Source organism: Protobothrops mucrosquamatus, unplaced genomic scaffold (genome assembly GCF_001527695.2).
Source record: "Protobothrops mucrosquamatus isolate PMUCROS unplaced genomic scaffold, P.Mucros_1.0 scaffold1298, whole genome shotgun sequence".
Lineage (NCBI taxonomy): Eukaryota > Metazoa > Chordata > Lepidosauria > Squamata > Viperidae > Protobothrops > Protobothrops mucrosquamatus.
Genome location: NW_015387500.1, coordinates 99,769 through 123,565, shown reverse-complemented (window position 1 = coordinate 123,565; position 23,797 = coordinate 99,769). Strand labels below are relative to the sequence as shown.

The 23,797-nt window shown below is 41.8% G+C and overlaps 1 protein-coding gene across 1 annotated transcript; it reads right to left on the bottom strand.

Annotated features, from left to right (window-relative positions):
* Positions 1–5,223: 5,223 nt before the first annotated feature.
* Positions 5,224–15,388, bottom strand: TBC1D24 (TBC1 domain family member 24). Its single transcript, XM_029285113.1, has 7 exons — positions 14,412–15,388; positions 11,620–11,637; positions 8,799–8,957; positions 7,882–7,945; positions 7,236–7,331; positions 6,904–7,138; positions 5,224–5,461 (listed from the first exon to the last, which is right to left on the bottom strand). Exons 1-7 carry the CDS (start codon positions 15,374–15,376, stop codon positions 5,307–5,309), a joined length of 1,692 nt encoding a protein of 563 aa, XP_029140946.1. The 5' UTR covers positions 15,377–15,388; the 3' UTR covers positions 5,224–5,306.
* Between the last annotated feature and the right edge of the window lie 8,409 nt (positions 15,389–23,797).

Genomic DNA, 23,797 nt, shown 5'->3' with positions numbered 1-23,797 from the left:
TTCTCAGAATCTTTCTTTACAAGTATCCTCTGCCATCTCTAGTCATTCCATGATTCATCACATGAAGAATTTCCACAGTGTCTTTTTCCTGCTTGCGGTTTTCACTTCCCCATTTTTTTTTCTTCTTTGCTTTTCTGGCAGAGTGTTTCCATGATAGGTCTGTTGCAATCAGGGGCACAATCGCCACCCATTTTGCTAAGGAGGAAGGCTTTGCACGACTTAAAGCAATGCCATTCGAATCCCAAAGTAAGAAGTCAGCGCCTGTATTCCTTTACCTGTTTTGGACAGAGATAGAGGAGAGAGATAGAGATAGAGTGCTGGGCTGCATTAACAGAGGGATAGAATCAAGATCACGTGAAGTATTAATACCACTTTACAATGCCTTGGTAAGGCCACACTTGGAATACTGCATCCAGTTTTGGTCACCACGATGTAAAAAAGATGCTGAGACTCTAGAAAGAGTGCAGAGAAGAGCAACAAAGAGGATTAGGGGACTGGAGGCTAAAACATACAAGGAATGGTTGCTGGAATTGGGCATGTCTAGTTTAATGAAGAGAAGGACGAGGGGGGACATGATAGCAGTGTTCCAGTATCTCAGGGGCTGCCCCAAAGAAGAGGGAGTCAAGCTATTCTCCAAAGCGCCTGAAGACAGGACAAGAAGCAATGGATGGAAACTAACCAAAGAGAGAAGCAACCTAGAACTAAGGAGAAACTTCCTGACCGTTAGAACAATTAAACAATGGAACAACCTGCCTCCAGAAGCGGTGAATGCTCCAACACTGGAAATTTTTAAGAAGAGACTGGACAGCCATCTATCCGAAATGGTGTAGGGTTTCCTGCCTGAGCAGGGTGTTGGACTAGATGACCTCCAAGGTCCCTTCCAACTTTATTATAGAGATAGAGATAGAGACAGAGATAGATAGATAGATAGAAAGATAGATAGATAGATAGATAGATGATAGATAGATAGATATGGACAGACAGATGGATAGACAGATAGATATAGATTTGAGACAGATATCCCAAAGCTTAACGAGTTCTTAATAGAAATATTCCATTTCTATTAATATTCTTTAAGGTGACAACATATGGGATGTTTTTCTAAATAAAGTGAACAGATGCCAATGAAGGCTCAGAAATCATTGTAAACAGGAGCAACTTGCCTTAACTATATCTTTTCTGATTTTCTATCTGTCCAAGGCTTTGGAGTGATGTGCACTCAAGTTCCCATATCTTTTGCCTTCATTAGCATTAGTGGGCTTAAAAATAAGTACAACAGTGATGATGATTAAGGATCTCCATTAGTATCAATTTCAATTACAAATGGTTTCCCATGAGTCAGGAATAGTGAAGCTTCTGCATATGTTTAAACCACTAAGTTTTTCTTCCCTCAAACATAGAAGCAAAGCAAGATAGGTGAGAACATCTTTATTTTTGGAATTGGACCAGAAAGCAATGTTGTCTAGACAGAAAAGTCCTTTTTCATAAACACTGCAAGTTGCATGGCTTTATATGGAAAGCATAGGTTGGAAACAAAATAACAGAATATCAGAGTTGGAAGGGACCTTGGGAGGTCTTCTAGTCCAACCCCCTGCTCAAGGCAGAAGTCCTATAACATTCTGGACAAATGACTATTCAACCTCTTCTTAACAACTTCCAGTGATGGAGAACCCAAACTTCTGAAGGCAAGCTGTTGCTCTGATTAATTGTTCTCACCTTCAGGAAATTTCTCCTTAATTCTAGGTTGGATCTTTGCAGAGATACCTTTCTGAAGAATGCTTAGAGAACTGTACCTGTCAGGCGTAGCAACATTATTTATTACACATACCCTGAAATTCAGAATGATGGAATTGGGACCTTAAAGATCATCCAGTCCCATCTCGGCAAAGTGTAGGAGAACCACATCATCCATCCTCAAGAGATTCTACCTTTTTGCCAAATCTTTAGAGGGACTGCCCTTTTTTTTTTTTTTTAAACTAGGGCCAATACAAAAGACTTCTCCAATCTTGTTATTAGAATAACTTATTAGAATAACAATGTTGTTACTGGAATACTGCGTCCAGTTTTGGTCACCACGTTACAAAAAAGATGTTGAGACTTTGGAAAAAAAAGTGCAAAGAAGAGCATCTAAGACGATTAAAGGCCTGGAGACTAAAACATACGAAGAACGGCTGTGGGACTTGGGCTTGGCTAGTCTAAAGGAAAGAAGAAATAGGGGAGACATGATAGCAGTATTCCAGTATTTGAGGGGCTGCCACAAGGCAGAGGGGGTCAATTTATTTTCCAAAGCACTAGAAGGCAGGAGAAGAAACAATGGATGGAAACTAATCAAGGAGAGAAGCAACCAGGAATTAAGTACAAACTTCCTAACAGTGAGGACAATTAACCAGTGGAACGGCTTGCCGTCAGAAGTCGTGGGTGCTTCATCACTGAAGATTTTTAAGAAGAGACTGGACAGTCATCTATCTGAAATGGTATAGAGTCTCCTGCTTGAACAGGGGGTTGGACTAGAAGACCTCCAAGATCCCTTCCAGCTCTATTCTGACTGAGTTGTTTTATCACCAGCCCCACTATGTGCTTGGCAAATAATTAACTCTACTGCTCAACTAAATTGTATATGAAGTGACCACTGCCATCTAGAGGACTAAATATGGATAATGCTACCTGACTCCCGTTCCTTTTTCAAGATGTGTCTGAACGTATTGTACACTTGAAAAACATCAATTTAACCCTCCCATAATTGCAACCTATGAAATGGCATTGCTTGCTAGAGATCCTAGGAGTCAAAGCCCTAATTAATAAGTGAAGGGTATCAGTTGGGGAAAACCGTGCAATAATATTTTGGCAAGGCACGCAAAACACCCCAACTACATTTCCAAGAAAACAGTTTGGACTTTTCACATCCTGGAAGTCCTTTGACTTACAACTATTTATTTAATAACCATTCAGAGTCACTATGGCCCATAATCCAGAAGATGTCAAGGTCTTCATCGAAATCGATGGACGAACAACAACAACAACATTCAGAGTTACAATGGCACTGGGAAAAAAAGGGATTTACAAACCTAACAACTGTTGTAGCATCTCCACAGTCACGTGTGTTCAAAATTTGGGAGCTTGGCAACCGGCCTGCATTTATAATAGTTGCACAATTCCAGGGTCTTGTGATCGCCATTTGGAACCTTCCCAGCCGTCTTCTGACGAGTAAAGTCAATGGGAGAATCTGGATTTACTTATTAACCATGTGGTTCACATAACTGCAGTGCTTTGTTTAACAACCATAGCAAAAAAAAAAAAATGTCGTAAGTTGGGCATGACTCACTTAACAAGCTCCTTACTTAGTGACGGAAACCCTGGTCTCAATTGTGGACATACGTCAAAGGCTAACACCTGTGGTCAGATGTGATTTGAAAGAAACTTTACAGTGACCTTACTCTTTGGGTTTATCCGAACAGAAACAATCTTAATCTTAATAATGATAAAGTTGGAAGGGACCTTGGAGGTCATCTAGTCCAACCCCCTGCTCAGGCAGGAAACCCTATACCATTTCAGACAAATGGCTGTCCAGTCTCTTTTTAAAAACTTCCAGTGTTGGAGCATGCACCGCTTCTGGAGGCAGGTTGTTCCACTGGTTAATTGTTCTAACTGTCAGGAAGTTTCTCCTTAGTTCTAGGTTGCTTCTCTCCTTGATTAGTGTCCATCCATTGCTTCTTAATAATAATGATAAAGTTGGAAGGGATCTTGGAGGTCATCTAATCCAACCCCCTGCTCAGGCAGGAAACCCTATACCATTTCAGACAAACGGCTGTCCAGTCTCTTCTTAAAAACTTCCAGTGTTGGAGCATCCACTGCTTCTGGAGGCAGGTTGTTCCACTGGTTACTTGTTCTAACTGTCAGGAAGTTTCTCCTTAGTTCTAGGTTGCTTCTCTCTTTCCCCCCTTCCCAAATCTCAGGATCTCGGCACCCAAACAACCTTGTTTCCCCATTCCTGGGAGCAACCTTAGATGCGGACAAACTCAACAGCAAGCCCCAATAATTATGAAGCTGCTTTGAAAAATGAAGTCATACTCACGTTTATTTTTTACAATAAAATCAGTTGGATTGCTGGACAGTCACAGACCCACACACTTTAGACGGACTTAGGCCATGACAACTTGAAGAAGAGGCGATATAAATTATGAAGTGGGGAAAGGTACGGGGGGCCAGAAAGTCACAAATGTCTCTGGATGGAGGGGGGTGTGTGGAACCCCCACCATCAGAAATAAAATCTGCACATTCACACATATTCAGTACACTGAGTTTGAAAATCAAGACGCACAACACCAAAACAAAGATAAGGAGGCAGTCATGTTACTGAAAACACTGCAGTTACTGAAAACACCCAGTCCCATACCAGTCAACTATAGCTTTACTCTGCACTGAATGTTTCAGCTCAGGTGGCTAATACTGCTTTGTAAATACTGTTTTTCTAAGCACGAATGCAGAAGGATAGTCGAATGTAAACAGAAAAATGATGATGATGTAAGGGGTTCCCTTAACATCTACAAATCAGTGCCACTGCAGAATTAAAACTAATTAAGACTCCTGAAATATATTTTCCCACATATTGGAATTATGAGCAAAGTTAGCAACTGGGACAGCAGCCAGGTACGACAATGTTACACACGCACAAAAAGCAGGGGTTAAATAGATTTAAGGAACTAACTCCCTAAAAATAAATGGGTTGGATCTGAAGGTCCTTGTGTGCTATGCAATAAAATCTTTCCATCTACTGTAGCTCGGTGGGGATCAGGGAATCCCTAGAAGGGCGTAATACACAGAGGGCGAGAAGGAAGGAAAACTGAAAGAAATCAGCAACATAATCCATTGATTGCATACAGTTCTCTTTGGATGGAAGCTCAAATTGATCAGGAATGAGACTTACGGATTGCATCAGCTGCTGATCCACATCTGTCAAGATCTGGGGGGGAAAAAAACCTGAATGCCTCCAGGGGACGGCAATGGATCCACTGAGTTATGGATCACCCCTTCTCATCAAAAAATATCAGGCTGTGCATCAAACTCAATAGAGCAGAAAGAGGCTGAGCGGGAATCACTTAAGACTACACGGAATTACGTACGAAATCACAGTGACTAAACAAGGAGGCCCCAGATTTATCCGAGATCCTCAAATGAGCTGTTCACAAAGTACAAAGAAGCTTAATTTTTGTGGCTTCAAAAGGAAGCTTGGTTCCCGCAACTGGAAATGGGCCACGGAAACCTGAAATACTTCATGGGCTAATTATTTTTTGAAGGAGGCAACCTTCTCAGCTGTTCATCGTGTCCTTGAACCCCCAAATTTCCATGATAGCTATCTGGAAATTTTCAGAGCACAGCGGCTGATTGTTGAAAGTATTGCAATGACCCGTTCTTCCGTGATTCAAGTCTGCATCAAGGTACAGGGCTTGGCCATCACCACCACCTGCAAACAAGAGAGCCGTTGCGTCATTTTGGAATGTCTCCTACATCAGGGGTCTTCAAACTTGGCCCTTTGATGAGTTGTGGACTTCAACTCCCAGAATTCCTCAGCCAGGCACACGTGCCTGGCTGAGGAATTCTGGGAGTTGAAGTCCACAACTCATCAAAGGGCCAAGTCTGAAGACTCCTGGTCTACATCTCGATGCTATCTCATATACGATTCTTGTATTATAGGCAGCCCTTGACTTATGTCGGTCACAGAACCTGAATTTCTGCCGTACGTCACGACAGACACAAGCTGAGGCACCCATGTGACCGGCCCCAATTTTACATATTTTTTTTTTTGCTGCTCATTAAGCAAATGCCAGGGCCGCTAAGTAAACACAGCGGTCATTAAACTGGGTAGTTATTAAAACTACCCTGTATTTCTGGGGGATTTCTTTTTGCTCGAAATTGTCAGAAAAGGTAGAAACCTGCAAAATGTTTGTTACCTTACAGTCACATGACTGCAGAATGCTGCAATCGGCTGTAAAAACTATACTGGTTGCCTGAAATGCAGTTGTGTGACTGTGATGAGTATGTGTGTATGTACCGGTAGCTGTCGGAACTCCGGAATCAGGTTGTAAGTAACTTTGGATGGGAGGTGGGTGGGCATTATAACATTGAACAGTTGGTATATGTGCCTGGTCATTAAGCAAGGACTAACGATACTTTTGTGATGGAAGAGAAACACTCATGTCTTCATATACATCAAATAGCTGCCTCCAGTTCCTTTAAGCAAGCTGCTTTGGAATTAAAAGACTATGACTGCCAAAATCAATAAAGGAGAATATTTGTAGCGCAGGGTTGAAATGAAATGAAATCTCTGCGCACCACTGACGCTGATGATGTTACCTAGTCTGGGTAATGAAAGGTCTGCAAGAAAACAAGCAAGCTCAGAGAGCACCAAGGACCCCGCAGTTCTCCTCCACCTCCTTCTCTCCTTCCTCCTCTTTGCAAACCCAACACCCTTCTAGCACTGATGATGTTACCTAGTTTGGGTAATGAAATGTCTGCAAGAAAACAACCAAGCTCAGAGAGAGCACCAAGGACTATCATGACTATCAAAATCCAACACGAGCATAATAATACTTGAGGAATAAGGTATCCATTAAATCTCAATTTACATACTTGATCTAACTGGCATCCTTTCCATAATTACGACGTTTTATACGTGAATCACTCAATGCCAAGGAGGTAAATTTTTAGTGTCGCTTGCTAGACCTTTGACATTAGCTGGCTGCTTTTTAAAACAGGTATAATCTTTTTAGAATACGGTAACCGTGGCATTTTGCATGTTTATTTCCATTCTGACCCACATTCCCAGATGATTTAGGCTGTTCATAAATAAAAGTGTCAAAGCAGCTACAGCAATTTTGAGAGGAAGTTAAAAAACCAGAGACCTACCTATGATGATGCACTCAGTGCTACCGGCCATAAACATGGACGCTGCTTTGGAAGGCAGGTTGAAGTGCCGGGCTGAAAGGAAAGGGGAGAGGCGACTGGAAGGATCCGAAGGGAGATTGGTGGAGGATGGGGAGTCAGAAACGGCCGGAGAATTGTTGTCTTGTTCGGAGCCAGTCATGGCGAGTTCGGGGTGCTTGATTATAACCCACTCGTATCGTTCCACTTCGGGCACCAGCTGCAAAAAGACAGGAGATTGAAGTTCAAAAGCCAGCACGCTCAAACCAGAACTGAATACTGAAGCCCTCTAGAAGAAAGTCACAATGGTTTCTTACCCTGAACACAAAACATTCTCCCGTCCCAAAGAAACTTAGCTTGCCTCCTCCTCGTTTGCGTTCACTCCAGTCTGTCGATAAATAAGCCCCACAGACCTAAAAGGGAAACGGACACTGTTTTAGGAAGCGGCTATCTTCAGTAAGTCAATAGCTGTAGTGGAATGTAGTCTGGATTCCCAAGGAGGAAAGTGCTACTTTCTAGACGACAGCGGGATCTTGCAATGTCTGATAGGCAGGAAGAGAACAAGGGTTCTCCCTAGCGGTGTATCTATAGTTATGCAGATAGTTACTTTAGTCTGGCAAGATTCTGTCTGCGGGTGAAGAACAGTACAGGAAACTGCTTTTAAGTCATGCCATGTGTCTTTCTTGGGCCTGACAATAGCTGCTGTTTCAGTTGACAACTCAACTCCGGCAGATTAAAAGCCAAGTGTGTTAAATATCTGAGTGTGCCTCTGATGAATCTTGGGTTGCAAATGCAACAAACAGGAGCATCAAACAAGTCCAGGGCACTGTCATTGAGAAGAAAGCGACAATGGAAATCTGTGCTTTTATTTAGGGGAAGAAAACCTTAGACATTGCTTCCATCAAGCTTATGAAATTCATCAGGGGATTCTCTAACCAGGCTGTTCTTTACCCTCTCACTTACCTCTTGCATAGTTGTTTTAATCAAAAGGAGAGTTGGTTCCTGTCCCTCACAATGGGAATAAAACCTAATGTACAAACACAGATATAAAAAGATGTCTGTATTAATTCAACTTCTACTGAAACATTAATTTACCTTCTACTAATTGAATACATTCCCCTAAGACTTGGCAGAGTCACAAATACCAACATATAGCATAAATATGAAGCAGGGATATTATGTATGGTGAAGACGCTTGCCTCCCACTTGGAAGGTTGAGAGTTCAATCCTAGATAGCGGCAGATGGTTCTCGCCAAGGTGCAAAGAAAAAAATATCTGCTGCAAACTCCATATAGGCATCAGGAAGGGCATCCAGCCAGTAAATGCTCAGCTCCATAAGACTCTACCCTGAATTAAGGGATTTTGGGGTCGTAAAAAGGGAGTTATATATGATATAGCTTGATATATATATCTCAAGATGGGATAAAAATATCGTCAATGCAGTTCAACATTTTTTTGAACATTCAGATAAGTTTAATCCAATAGGAACTAAAAAGCTCCATCAATCAAAAAACGCATTGTACTTGACGTGACGGCTCATAAACAATTAATCAAGTTATAGTAGTGGTACACCTATCAAACAGAGGCATAGAATCAAGATCACGCGAAGTACTAGTACCGATTTACAAAGCCCTAGTAAGACCACACCTGGAATACTGCAGCCAATTTTGGTCACCATATCACAAAAAAGATGTTGAGAGTTTGGAAAAAATTCCAAACTCCTGGCTCAGGAATTCTGGGAGTTGAAGTCCACGAGTCATAAAAGAGCCAAGGTTGCCTACCCCTGGTCTACACTGACTTGATGGCACACAATCAATGCAGGGGCAACATTAATAACTTTTTCTTTGAATCCAACTTTGAATGATGGAGTTAAGTACTACCTGTTTAGGCTGAAGCCATGCTCTGAGGTGGTAAACAGCAGTAGAGGCTGACAAAGGGCAAAGCGCTCAGGAATCCACGACCAGATGTCCCTCATCTTCTTCACGTCAACAATTTCAGACTTGAAGTTCTCAGCATGAACAGCCAGGTGGACATTCTGCCTGGGGAATCAACAACAACAACAAAAACAGGTTGAGAAAAGGCAACTGACTTAAGCCAATTATACCTCTTTCAAGTCTTAAACGGGAAGAGAATTATTACTAAAAGATAATAGCAGTAGCATTAGCACTCAGATGTATATTCTGTCCCACAGTACTCTACAGGGGTTTACAGAGTCAGCCTATTGACCCCCAACAATCTGGGTCCTCATTTTACCAACCTCGGAAGGATGGAAGGCTGAGTCAACCTTGAGCCGGTCAGGATCGAACTCCTGGCAGTGAGCAGTGAGTTAGCCAGCAATACTGCATTCTAACCACTGCGCCACCACGGCTCTTGCATAAAAAGCATTGTTTACCTTTTCGTTTACCTTTTTATTATATTGGAAGCCACTCGGGGTCACTGTGATAGTGAGATGGGCGACATTATAAATTAAATAAGTCAACTGGCAACCAACAGTATCTTTGGCAGATATGCCACAGGAGGCTGTAACGTTGTGGGAAGGATGAGTTAAAAGAAATCACAAATGTCTTTGGTGACAATGAGAAATGTGAGACCAACACATAAAGGGGAAGACCAAGGCACTGAGACATACAGTACACAAGCCAGCAACAAATCAACACAGCTGTTGTTTTTTTTCTTGCAACCAGGCTAGGTTAAGTGCAGTTTAAGTCAGATAAAATGCAGGGGTTGCGTAATGGGAGTTTTATGCCGAGTAAGTTTTGAGTATGTTATTCTACATGCCAGGAAGATTTGAAGTTCAACAGAATGGTTAAAGACACCTTATTCTTTCTTCCACTTTAACACAGATCTGCTTATGTACTACAGCCCTTGAGAAAACATGTGTAATTACATCAGCACATCTCACGGTACCAATAAAGGAGAATATTTGTAATTCGGGGTGGAAATGAGGGGTCCTTGGTGTTCTCTGAGCTTGCTTGTTTTCTTGCAGATGTTTCATTACCCAACTAGGTAACATCATCAGTGCTCGAAGGGAGTGGATTTGTGACGTGGAAGAGAAGGAAAGAAGGAAGGAAGGAAGGAAGGAAGGAAGGAAGGAAGGAAGGAAGGAAGGAAGGAAGGAAGGAAGGACTGTGGGATCCTTAGTGTTCTCTGAGCTTGGTTGTTTTCTTGCAGATGTTTCATTACCCAACTAGGTAACATCATCAGTGCTAGCAGATTAGATTAGCACCGATGATATTATCTAGTTTGGGTAATGAAACATCTGCAAGAAAACAACCAAGCTCAGAGAGCACCAAAGACTCCTCACAACTCAGGGTTTCATGATGCAACTTTTGAATGTACAAAATATTTAGTCGGGGTTGAAGAATTGCATCGTCAAAACTCCAAAATTGTACGATCAAGATGCAGACGCTTGGCAACTGACTCGTATAAATGACGGCTGCAGCGTCCCGGGGTCGTGTTGATCCCCTTTGGCGACCATCTGACAAGCAAAGCCAGATGGGGAAGCCAGATTCATTTCACAACTGTGTTACTAACTTAACAACCGCAGCTATTCATTGAACAACTGTGGCAAGGAAGGTCGTAAAATGGGACACAAAACTCACTTAACCAACCAGAAATTTGGGGCTCAATGGTATTCGTTAAGTCGAGGACTATCAGTATTACTTTTGCTCTGCCCAAGGCTGTAATCTCAGTTCTCTCCTGGGGAAGGCAAAGATCAGCTGGTAAGGTTTAACGGCTGATTTAGTGTCTACAATGCCTCCCTAGATAAGTAGGTGGCACTACAAAAAGCGTGAAATTGGATTAAGAGCTATTTTTGGAACAGCTTGGAGAACGTACAGTCAATACAGCTTCCCTTATAAGTCAGAAGACACCAAGTCCCAAGAGTGGAAAACTGTAGTGAAGTACGGTATATGGTTAGCTATCATTTTCAGAACAATTTTTATATACTTTAGAGGAGTTTCATGTTTAACCTCACCTTCTCCCTACACTCCGTGGTTCTTAAGAGTTAGTTTTGTATAAACTATTCTGATAGCTTCCTGCAACTGCTGAGCACCAAAAAACTGGATAAAACAAATGCACCATACTCATCTGAAGTGCAAAGTTCAATTCCTGGTAGAGGATCTAAACCCCAAGGATTAACATCTGTCTAGCCATGATGGCGCAGGGGTTAGAATGCAGGACTGCAGGCTGACTCTGCCCGCTGCCAAGAGTTTGATTCTGACTGGCTCAAGGTTGACTCAGCCTTCCATCCTTCCGAGGTGGGTAAAACGAAGACCCAGATTGTTGTGGGCAATATGTCGACTCTGCAAACCGCTTAGAGAGGGCTGTAAGGCACCACGAAGCGGTATATGTGTAAGTCCTATTGTTACCTATATCTGATTAGTTCCAAAAAAGATAGAAGTGATCATGTGGTGCCCCTGATAGTCAATGGAACTACATTCCTGTGGATTCTGGCTACGCCAATGAAATCTACGAGCTTTATAATTGCGAAGAGAAACAAAGCTGGCCTAGAATACAAACGCAGCATGCTCAATTTGACCGCAGCAAATATGCAATCTTCAGAAAGACTTGAATTTTACCGCACTGCTACCGATGCACATAAGCTTTCCTGCTGCCATCCCCTTAGTGCAGCCACAGCCATTTGGAAGCCAAATCAAATTAAGAGTAGCAGAGCATGGAGATTCAAACATTCACACCTACCTTTTGGGGGATGCACTGCTGCAAAGCAATGCAGCAGATATGGAATTGACAGAAAAGGAGGCATGAGAAGGGAGACACAAAAAAAAGGAGAAATCAAGAAAAGATCAGGTGCATGGAAAAAGCCTACAGAGAAATGCAGAATAAGATTTGAGCAGACCAACAGTGAAATAAAGGACAATTGAAAACTTTTTTTTTTTTAAGTCAGTTCTCAATACCTTTAATGGTTTTTAAATTTTCTAGGTCTAGGTCATTTCTTTTCAAGTAATCTCCATCGCAACATTTATGACTTCTAGTTCATTTATCTATGGCAGGGGTAGGCAACCTTGGCTCTTTTATGACTCGTGGACTTCAACTCCCAGAATTCCTGAGCCAGCTATGCTGAGGGGAAAGGGAGAGGTTTCCATGCTGAGCCATGCTGGCTCAGGAATACTGGGAGTTGAAGTCCACGAGTCATAAAAGAGCCAAGGTTGCCTACCCCTGGTCTATGGAGATTCTCAGTCATCCAGATCATGGTTGTCCCAAAGGTGCTTTTTCAAAAGACAACTGGACTTTGTTTTTCTTCAGTTCTGAAGAAGCTCATTGGATGAGAAGTGAAACGTCTTCAAGGAAAAACAAAGTCACAGTTGCCATTTGAAAAGAGGACTTTTGGGTATAATTCATTTACTTTTAATTTTACTTTTCTGTTGTGATTCCTCACCAGCCAGTGGACCCGGCAGCTGAGTCTGAGGAATCAGAGAAGGAGGAGGGGCCTGGAGTGACATTAGAGGAAGGCTCTGAGGAGCTCCAAGACTTACAGTCAGACGAGGAGCCTGGCCCCTCTACTCGCGCTCAGGCTGAGACACAGCTGTGCTGGGAGCCTGAGTTGGACAGTGATGAGGAACAGCTGGGACAAATCCCAGATGCACGAATGCACAGGCAAGAGAAGCGAGTAGGACAGAGGAAGGCAATGGGGCGGCTCCAAAGGCAAAGGAGAAGGCATTAGGAAGCCACGCCTTGGCTGCATAATAAAAGGGAAAGTGTGGGAGGTGCTGGTTGCCAAAGGCAGCTGTTTTTGTTGAGGATCGAGTTTCTGTGAACTGTGTTTGTTTGCCTTGCACATTGACTCAGGTCTGTGAATAATAAAAGGGGGTTGGTTTTTTCCTGCGGTTCCAGCCTGCTTGTTGGAAGAGGGGTTTCTCCTCGTGAGCTTAACAAGGACTCACGTAGGCTGGGACAGAACATTTTCCTGACTAACTTGCCTCAAGTTCACTTTTATCTTTGCTTTCTCCAAGACTTTAAAGACAAAGCATCAGCAATACATTTGCTGTAACAGATTATGTCTTACGATTTCAGTAGCAAGAGACTGCAGGATCCATTAGAAAGGAGTCTTAATAGCCATTTTTAGATTCCTATCCCTGCTACATGAATCCAAATGTGTGAATGCAGCGAAGGTGTTATCTAAACCAAATGTTAAAAGCTCACATTCATTCTAGCATCAACTTTCACAAGCTCTTATCTTTTTCTTTTTTTAATCCAGGAGTGTGGAATATATTTGAATATATTGGAAACTAATCAAGGAGAGAAGCAACCTAGAACTAAGGAGAAACTTCCTGACAGTTAGAACAATTAACCAGTGGAACAACCTGCCTCCAGAAGCAGTGAATGCTCCAACACTGGAAGTTTTTAAGAAGAAACTGGACAGCTATTTGTCCGAAATGGAATAGGGTTTCCTGCCTGAGCAGGGGGTTGGACTAGATGACCTCCAAGGTACCTTCCAACTTTATTATTATTATTATTATTATTATTATTATTATTATTATTATTATTATTATTATTATTGTTGTTGTTGTTGTTGTTGTTGTTGTTGTTATTGTTATTATTATTATTACCTGGAGGATGCTGAATGGTAAGGCTTGTGGGAAACTGAATTCAAAAGCTACAGGGAATGGATTTATATGGCTTTAGAAATGATGCCCTTTACGTGCACGAAATATCAGTTATTGATTTTGCTGCTAAATTATTTTAAGCTTTCTATTTTGAGTCAGTCAGCAGCTGGGAAACTTTCCTTCACTGAAGTTTCTATTTCAGATCCCTAAAAGGTAAACAGACAAAAGGGTAACTCTGTTCTTCAAAGTTCCAGAATGCAACACCCCAAAATTGTAATTCAAGATACCAGAAAGCAGATTTCAAATCCCCACTAGGAAATGTCTTGCAGCAGTGAGGAAAAGTTTGAAGAGGAATTTCTAACCAAAGAGGTGTTAGAGTCTCCTTCACTAGATAATCATCTGTCAGGAATGGTTTAACAGTTCATTTAGTGACCATATGAAGTTACAACGGCCCTGAAAAATCACTTAGGACCCCTTTTCACACTTACGACCGTTAATAGCATCCCCACAGTCATGTGACCAAAATCTGGATGCTTGGCATGTATTTATGATGATGTCCCAGGGTTACGTGATCACCTTTTGCGATCTTCTGACAAGCTAAGTCAATGCAGAAGCTAGATTCTCTTAACAATCGTGTTACTAACTTAATAGCTGCGGTGATTCGCTTAATTACTGTAGCAAGGTCATAAAACGGGGCAAAACTCACTTAAAAACTGTCTCACTTAGCAATAGAAATTTTGGGCTCAGCTGTGGCGGTAAGCTGAGGATTATCTGCACTGATTGTATTTGAGGATGGATGCAAATTGAAGATGGATGCATAGATACACGCGATTTTACAGCAACGTTTTATTCCCCATAAAGCAAGAATTTTGTTGCCAGATTTAAAAAGCCTCCATATGGGGAGGCTTTTTAAGGAAATCCCACTACCTTTTCTGTTTCACCGTGATGCCTTTCTGCTGAAGGGCCTTCTCATTGGCCATTTGCAAAAGCTGGATCTCTTTCCGCGAGAAGAGACGGATTGCAAAAGCCTTCTCCAGCAGTTTCTCGGGAGACACCCACTTGGCGATGTCCCTCACAAACGCTCGGATGTCCTGCTGCACGTTTTCCGACTCCAGGCTCTGCCCCACTCTGAATTTGTGGAAGAATTTGAGGAGGGCCAGCGCGACGCGGTAGAGCACCTTGTAACCTTCTACCAGGAACACGTCAAAGACGCGGGCGATGTAGACGAGGGGCAGCTCCCCAAAGAGCCACCGGTGCCAATCCGAGTAGACCTCTAACACATCTTCAGAGATGGCTACTATAAGTTTGTGAGCTGCCTGGCAGTACTTGTTAACCAGATCCCCAAAAGTCATGCAAGATGACTCAAAAGCCAAGAAGGTCTGATCGATGAAGCGCTTGGATGGATCATTGCAGGCCAAGATGCGGCAAACTTTCTCAAAGCATTCAGCTTCATCCCTGCTGTAGTGGAGGAGGAGGGCCACCACGGAAGGCAGAGCCGGGCAGAAGGAGATGTCTGGGAACTGGCTTCCGACACAGGAGATGATTTTCCTGACGGCCCCGATGCCCTCAGCGTTCAGGCAGTACGTGGGAACCAAGCTATTATCTACAAATTCCGGAAGGGGAAGAGCGCTGCTGTTTCGCTTGCCGACAATTTTCACCACAATGTCTCGGTAGACGTGAGCATCCGGTGTCACCGTGCGGCAAGGGATACAGCTGATCAATTTATCGTACACTTTGGCTCTTAAAGAGTGGCTCTTGGCCCAGTAACCTTGGCGAGCCAGTGGTTTCAGAATTTCAGTGTGAAATTCGGGACTGGTCAGTTCCTTCCCATCGTGAGCCTGGATGGTAGCATCCATCTTGTCCCAATCTATAAACCTACTGTATTCACCCATAGTTGCCAAGACGTTCTTAAAGACAAGACATAAGAGATTTCGTTTTAGTAGTCCCTTGGAAGGTTTACTCTGTTTCCTGCAAGAGAACAAAAGGTTATTTAAATATGGAAGTTTCAGATTGCCCCCTTTGTTGCTAATTGTACAGGAGTGAGGATACGTTACCAGTTCAAGATAGCTTTTTTTTAATGGAATTATGTAGGCAACAGCTTATATTTAATAACGTGTACAACCAATTAACTCGCAAACCAATGCTTCTCTCAGGGGAAGACTTGAGAAGCTAAGAGACAATCTCTGATTGCATTAAGTACCTACAGAATAAATATGGAAGATCACGATAGATTATTATAAATGGCAGTCAATGGCCATCTCATACATAACAAAAGTTTGAGATACAGTAGTGTTTGATAATAGAAACAGAATTTTCTAGAAGATCACACACTCCTAGATTTTCCTGCATGGCTTTGTAACTGCAAACTCACCGACCTAACAAAAGATCTCACCAATTATAATCTAACAATAACGAACAGTAATTTATAGCACTTTAATCCACAAAAGGCTACAGGGTTTTCTTTTTACAAAAGCATACACAAGAGACCATTCAATATACAATTTTAAGATCTCCCACCATATTTCTCCACCTGGGCAACTTCCAGATATGCAGATCTGAGTTCCCAAAATTTCACTATGCTGATTGGGGAATTCTCAGAGCAGCTGATGTCCCCTTATCATTCTGCAGGCTGAGAAACACTGGTTTAGAAACTTACTTTTACCATTGGTTTGATTAAACTAGCCAGCCCAACCATCTTGTATTCCCTTAGTTGAAAAACTATTTCCAGAATCCTCAACCACGATAAATTCTTGCTGGTTTAGAGAATGAATAAAACTTATTTTTGTTTGTCTTGTGTACTAATTAGTACAGTGGAGTAAGGTTACAATTCCACTAATAGTTTCTCTGTATTTCTTACTGCAAACCACCATTTGTTCTTTTATCTATGAGCCAAGTTTTTTTTTTTAAAAAAATCTCAAACATTCTGAAAAGAACTGATCAATAGTAAATATGTGACCAGAGGAATATTTGAGCCCCTGCCCAAATAGTAGGTTTATACACTGTACAGGCTTGTGTGCAACTGAGTTCCTCGTTCTCTAGTCTAAACTCAGTTCTTGGAATTGTGGTTTGCTTCTCAGGAAGGAAGTGGAAGCGGGCTGAAGGGAAGAGATAAAGCTGTTGTCCTTACTCAACTGCCTGGCTTTGCAACCCAAGCACATGACCAGTGGTACGTGCAAATTGGGTTCAAGGGTTGGTTTTTCTTGCAGTTCAGCAGTGGGAGTCAAGAAGAAATGCAAAGCAAGCATTTACAGAAAGCTGGATACTTATTTCACGTTATACAATATATGACTAATACAGGCAACTAACAGTATTTCTCTAGAAGAGCAGGCTGAGCTGGAAGGCGGGGTTAAACGTGTCATCAGTTTAAAGTCATTGCGTTGCCACAAGAGACCCACGTTCAGCCCCGTGAATTCCGTTGATCCTTGTCTAGCGCCAATTTATGTTTATGCATTAAGCTTTGTGCATTTAAGCTTTCATTTCCTACCCCAATAAGCATGGCGTTAATAGCCATATTAACAGTGGTGATAAGCTAATAGAGTTTCTATTAATTACCTGATTAATTCATCACTTTAAAGATATCATTGGTAGACCAAGAAAATGGACTATTTGTCACAGTCATACATCACGGCTAATATGAGCTGCTACCCAAGTTTTTAATTGCACAGATTCATTAACAAAGTGAAGGATGTACTATTACCACTAACTGCCAGAAGACTTCTTAGCAATTTGAAATTCGGTAGATGAGTTTACAGATAAGGGGGTAAGATTTCTCCAAATACAATGCTGTATTCCCTACCCTATAACTGAATAGTTGTCATTATCCAGAAAAACCAGGTCATTATGACCTACATTGACAGGTTTGTGTTCCCACAGCTTTCTAACCACGGACTTGATAGGAGTCATCTGACACTTATACCAATAGATCTCACCTAAATTAGTTTTTTGTTCATTGTGTTCACAGCATTGAATTTGGTTTTATAGCTCTCAAGAGCAATACTGTATTATAGTATTTTAGTAAAAAAAGAAAAAACACATTGTGAAGAAATAAGTATTTCTTCCGTAGAGAAAGATTATACCGTGTTTAAAGGTACAATTATTAAAACAGCTTTGCTGGAAAGAAGTTAACACGAAGCTGGATGTTAGTACATTATCACTGTTATTTATCCATGTTATTTTTTTCATCATATTTTTATATATTTGACAAGGCTTATGGAACTGGTATATGCTTGAGACCAATTACAACCAGCCATCACATTTATGACCGTTGCAACGTCAAAATTCAGATCCCAACTGTCGTAAGTCGAGAACTAGAAATACAAACCTATAACTAGGTTATAATAACCTATAACTTGAAAATGGAAACAAATAACTGCAGCTTAGTCTAACAAAGCCCTTTTTTAATCGTATAATGAAACCCCAACATTACTCTCTTACACATACTAAAAATGATCAAATGAACCTATAAACTCACAAATTCCCCTTGAAATTACACTTTTCTCAGCTGTTAAATTGAATCTATAGCCTTCAACTGAGAGAGACCAATAGATCTGAACTAACCAGATTTGGTAAAAAAAAATCAGTACCGATGTTTATTTTTTTTCTTTCTAGAAAAGAAAAAAATAAGCTTTTAAGCATCTAGCTTGCTGGATGGTTATAAGAAATTCAAGAATTTGCAACTACTATAAAACTTCAGCTTGCCTAACCAAGATCTTTCCTCAGAGAAAGTACAAATGAGAATATAGCCAGGATGACTGAATATCTAATTCTCAGATTAAAAATCTAAGGGGTTGTCTGAAAATTTAAAAACTTACCTTTAAGAATGTGAAACTACTTCTAGTTGTGGTTAAACTGCTGCATTCAATTATTTTAAATGCTTTTAATATCAATGTAGCCTTTTCCTCTCTCTAAATGGCTTTTCAATCAAAAGTCATGAGAAAAATTATAGCTTAATTGGTAACTCGTGGTTAAAATCAGTTCAATTATAATCTCTTGAACTTCTTGAAAACAAATCTGAAAGCAAACATCTATGATGTAGCTTTGCAGTACATACTTAATGTTTACTTCCTGAAGGCATAATTACTTTTATGAAGCACCAATTAAAACACTATAAAAATGATAAACAAGGGCAATTTTCTTTTGTTTATTTAATCTGTAGGATATCGGCCATTTCAAGTTTACCAATTTGGTGCATTTGAACTTAGCATAACGTGAAGAGAGGAAAAAAAATATATAAATAGGCGTTTAACATCTAGTCTTTTGTATTTATGCAACAACAGCTCTGTAACTTCAATAATTTAGATTGTTTGAAGTATCAACATCCACTCCAGCTGACAAGAGGTAGCAACAATCATTTTAGACTGCTCATGTTTTGCGATGCATCTTCCCTTTACTACTTACAACGCTCATACTAAAAAGCATAAATCCATTCTACTTCTAATACGACTATTATATTTATTATTCAATTTATGATGGAAAAGAGATTACAATGCTCTCTCTGGACGATGCAAAACTTAGCAGGGTGCAATGCAGGAAAACCCCAAAAGGCAATGCTTTGTGCAATCAGTTCTTAATTATACACATTTATTCTGTCGTCCTAATATATTTGGTGGATGGGCAACAGCGATGGGTGCACTGTTGGAAGACCCCAAAGACTAGATTAATGATCATGCAAAAAAAAAATAAAAATCTTATTTCTGTACTGGTTTAAAGTTGACGCTGAATTGATGGGACATAACCATCCCATCTGCTGCTGTGCAAACTGACAGATAATCGAAGTAGGACCCTAAACACGGGCAGGGAGCTGGTTGCTGATGCCGAAGGCAGGCAGGCAGGCACTCTGATTATGCTCAAGGGCACTCTCGTCTTGCAGGCAACCATACGACGAACGGGAAGGTGAGACAAGGAGGTGGATAACGAGGAAGGGGATAACGAGGAGGGGGCCTCAAATGAACCCAGGTCCCCCCACTCGCAGCACCTTGCCCCCTCCATCCTCCAACCAAGCCCCCCTTCTTTCAGCAAACCCCTGCCCCACTGCCTTTCCTGCGTGAAAACGCAGCCCCTTACCTTCGCCTCGCCTCCCCTCTCCGCAAGAAGCCCACGTGCACGCGCCTTGCCCGCCCTTTTCCCCAGGAATGCACTTCCGCCTCACCTGCAGCCTCCGCGTTCCAGGTAACCAGGCGCGAAGCCACCTGGACAGCCGGCGCAGGCGCAGTTGATAGTCTCCGATCTCGCTCCTTCTTCCCTTTTCCGCGCAGGCGCTTCCTGTACCTATTCGCCGGGTCTGTGGCGCGCATGCGTAGTGAGGACTCCAAGCCCGGTGCTCTTTCTCTGTGTTTTTGTGTGTGTGTGTGTGTGTGCGTGTGCGGGCGCGAGGCTGGAGGTGCAAAATGACTTTTTAATTCTAGGGCGCGAGGGCTAGAATGAATCAGAATTAATTAATTCATTAATTTGGGAGGACTAGTTACAGCGATCGTTCTGTGAATGGGTGGGTCACTGTCAAGAATCAGAAAAGTCTACGGTGAGGATCATAGCGTGGGAAAAGCAGAAACTTCAGCCGTCTCTCCTGGGAATGTTCTGTTTCCAGGTGAAGAGATCGGAAACGTTTGCAAGGAAGGAAAGAAAGAAAGAAGCAAGCAAACGAGGCAAGAGAGAGAGGGAGAGAGAAAGAAGGGAAGGAAGAAAGGAAAAAAGAAATAAATAAAAGGAAGAAAAAAGGAAAGAAGGAATCAAAAAAGGAAAGGGAAGAGGAAAGAAAGGAAGGGAGGAAGGAAAAGAAAAGGAAGGAAGGAAGAAAGGAATAAAGGAAAGAAAGGAAGGGATTTTTTGATTTGCAAATCTCTATTTTTCCATTTACTGGAGAACTGAGATGAATGGCGAAAAGGAGAAATGGGTTGCATTAACACACAGTGGAGTGAAAAAAAAAAAGACATTTATCTTCACCTGAATGCCCTGGACTTCTTGAACCCTAAAAAAAGCCCTTCTCAGTTCAGTCACACCCAAAATACCCTTAGAATGCCAACATTGACAGGACCTGCTGAAATACTTTAAACCGCATAAGTGCTGCACAGCATTTTTTGCACGAAGCAGATGCTTCCTTCACTCTTAAATCACTTGCTGACTGAGCAGGCTGGCAGATGGGGTCAACCTATTCTCCAAAGCACCTTAAGGCAGAATAAGAAGCCAAGGGATGGAAATTAATCAAGGAGAGAAGCAATCTAACACTAAGGAGAAATTTCCCGACAACAATTAACCAGTGGAACAGCTTGCCTCCTGAAGTTGTGGGTGCTCCAATACTGGAGGCTTTTAAGAAGAGACTAGACAGCCCTTTGTCTGAAATGGTATAGGGCAGGGGTGTCAAACTGCTGGCTCCCGGGCTGGATGCGTCATGCCGAAACCGCGCCCACCCCATTGCCGGCAATGGAAAAAAAGTCGTGATATGTCGTGACATGTCATGTGACATTGCAAGTTTGACACCCCTGGTATAGGGTCTCCTGCTTGAGCAGGGGGTTGGACTAGAAGACCTCCAAGGTCCCTCCCATCTCTGTTATTCTGTTAAGTTCACTGTGCTCTCCAAATCACAAGAGAATTCTTAACAACTAATCTCGGGGAAAAATAATTCTTGATTCAAAGCAGGGCTGAAGTTCAGACACCTAATAAAAATTAAAACAGGATTATTTCCCTTTTTAAAAAATTTTTGTCTTGTTTTTGCACCCTTTACTTTGGGCAGGGATAGCTGGTGAATATCTTATCCTGGGTTGTTAAACAAGTCATCCTCCTGGAAAGGAAAAACTATGCAGGGGTGAGCACTGGGGCCAGGCTGTAGCCCCTCACCATTACCACCCTCAAGGCTTTCTGGGACGTGGAAGAGAGGCCTGGCTTAGTATGAAAGGAAATACACATCTGGAAGTTTCTTCAGTTAATTGGGCAATTATTCATACTGCACTTGCTGGAAATAGCCTTGCTGAAAGATGGCCAAAGCCAACAGTTGAATACGAGGAATGCCCCACCCATCCCTTCCCCAGTCATATAGGGAGCTGGAGGGGAGGACAGCCCTCTGGAGGAAAAGAAACAGTTCTGCAGAAAATTCAAAATAATTTTCATTCCAGATGTTGAAGTGCACGGCGATCCTGATCAGGAGATGGCAGCGATGATAAGGGGGGATTTGTGAGGTTGCAATCTGTTTAGTTACAACCGAGGGCACAAGCTATGCTTGTAATATTGTAGATCGGTCTTTCTCAAACTTGGCAACTTTAAGATGAGCGGAGGACTCTCAGAATTCCTGAGCCAGCATAGTCAAGGACTATCTGTATGCAGAAAGGAAAAAAAAGGATGCAATTTTGTGCCTGTTTTTCTGGTCAATAAAAACTCCAGCTCTGTCTGGAGGTTCGTCTACCAAGAAACCCAGCCCCTCTTCCTAAAACAACTCACGTTTCACCAAAACGATATCTTAACTTTTTTTTGGCAATGTTATCTGAATGGCCCAGCTGTAGGCAAGATGTTGGGAAGAGGCACCAGCTGGAATTGCTATCCCCCTTTCTCTCATCCCTCCCATCTCTCCCCCCCTCTCATGTTTCCTGGAGGGCTGCAGCTTATCTTGCTGGCATTTATTCCTTAGCGCGAGTTTTGCACTCGCCTCCAAAGGAAATTCCTGCCTCTTGAAATCCCTGTTCCTTACCTTTGCACCTGAAACCGTCTCTGGCACTTAGCTTCTTAAGGGGTCTCTTTTGCTTCGGAAATCTTCATGGAGGAACCACAAAGAGGAGGGGAAAAATCTGCCCAGAGGGGAAGGCGTGATAAAAGCCCTGGGGAAATACATTTGATCTCCAGCTGTTGAACACTTGGGACTTTTTCTTAAAGCAATGAGTTTCCACCGAATGAGGTCGGGGTGGGTTTTTCATCCAGCTTTCTCACATTACAAATTGCAACATCTCTGCTCCTTCCTCCAATGGATTTTTCTGCAATTTAATTACAGGGAGTCCTCGGCTAAATGGTCATTTAGTGACCACTTGAAGTTACAATGGCACTGGAAAAAAAATGACTGATGACCGTTTTTCACACTTACGACCGTTGCAGCATCCCCAGGGTCATGTGATCAAAATTCAGACGCTTGGCAACTGACTCCCATTTATGATGGTTGCCATGTCCTCACGGTCACATGATCCTCTTTGTGCCCTTCTGACCAGCAAAGTCAATGGGGAAGCCAGCTTCACTTAACAACCATGGTACTAACTTAACAGCTGCAGGGATTCATTTAACAACCAGGGCAAGAAAAGTTGTAAAAAGGGGCAGAGCTCACTTAACTGTCTCACTTTGCAACATAAATTTAGGGCTCAATTGTGGTCGTAAATCGAGAACTACCTGAATGACTCCATCCATCCATCCATCCATCCATCCAAATATCTATAATCTATTATCTATTTATCTATCTGGTATTTTGTATATCATCCCAAATAAAATAAAAATGGGATGCTGGATTTGTATAAGGCCACCTTGGTTAATTGCACGTTTATTACTCTTATTGGCACTGAGCAGATTAAAAACCATAAACTTGTAATTGCATTGTGAACAATAAACCGTAAAGTGTACACAGATTTTATTATTGCGGCCCTTCCCGCCCTGCTATAATAAACTGTTTTACTTAAAAGAAACATTAAACAAAGGGATAATTAGATGAACGGATCGGCTTCTACAAAGTCACTTTTATATCTGATTTTCTTTCTGTTCCTAGTTGCCTTTTCTCAGCCAACAGCAGAGGGCAATCTTCCCTTTCTTAAATCTCACAAGTGAGATTTTGCCCAATATCCAAATATTGTTTTGGTTGATAAAAGGCCAAAGCAACAGTTTAAAAGGATGCCCTTTAAATGCCTATTTTAAAATAGGAAACATACTTTGAAGTACAGTTGCCAAAGCCAGGAATAAAAACAGACCAGTATCTTGATCTACTTTTTGAACTTCAGAAATCAGAATACTTCTGGGAATAAGATAGTTTTGCCATAGGTAACCTAAACAGTGGGATGTTAGCTTACCTACCTGAATGGCTATCTTCATACATCACATTAAGTTGGGTTATCTTGCATAGCATGTTAAGCAAATCCAGGCTGGTTAGGTATATCTATATTTATTTATTTATTTATTTTATTTAATTTATATGCCGCCCTTCTCCCGACGGGACTCAGGGCGGCGCACAACATATTTAAAACAAAACATAAATACATTCCCCCCCCGATAAAACCGAATTAAATCAAATTTTAAAGTTGTGTCTCTGTCAAATTGCTAAAAAATAAACCCCGTATAAAATCCTCCCTAGGTCAGGT

What these genes read in the sequence shown, in the direction of transcription:
- TBC1D24 (XM_029285113.1), bottom strand. Translation starts at nt 15,376, where the DNA reads ATGGGTGAATACAGTAGGTTTATAGATTGGGACAAGATGGATGCTACC. An exon ending in CATGGCTTCAGCCTAAACAG is followed by an intron (nt 7,946 to 8,798) that starts GTAGTACTTAAC and finishes TTTGTACATTAG; the next exon opens with GTTTTATTCCCATTGTGAGG. An exon ending in CACTGAGTGCATCATCATAG is followed by an intron (nt 5,462 to 6,903) that starts GTAGGTCTCTGG and finishes TCTTGTTTGCAG; the next exon opens with GTGGTGGTGATGGCCAAGCC.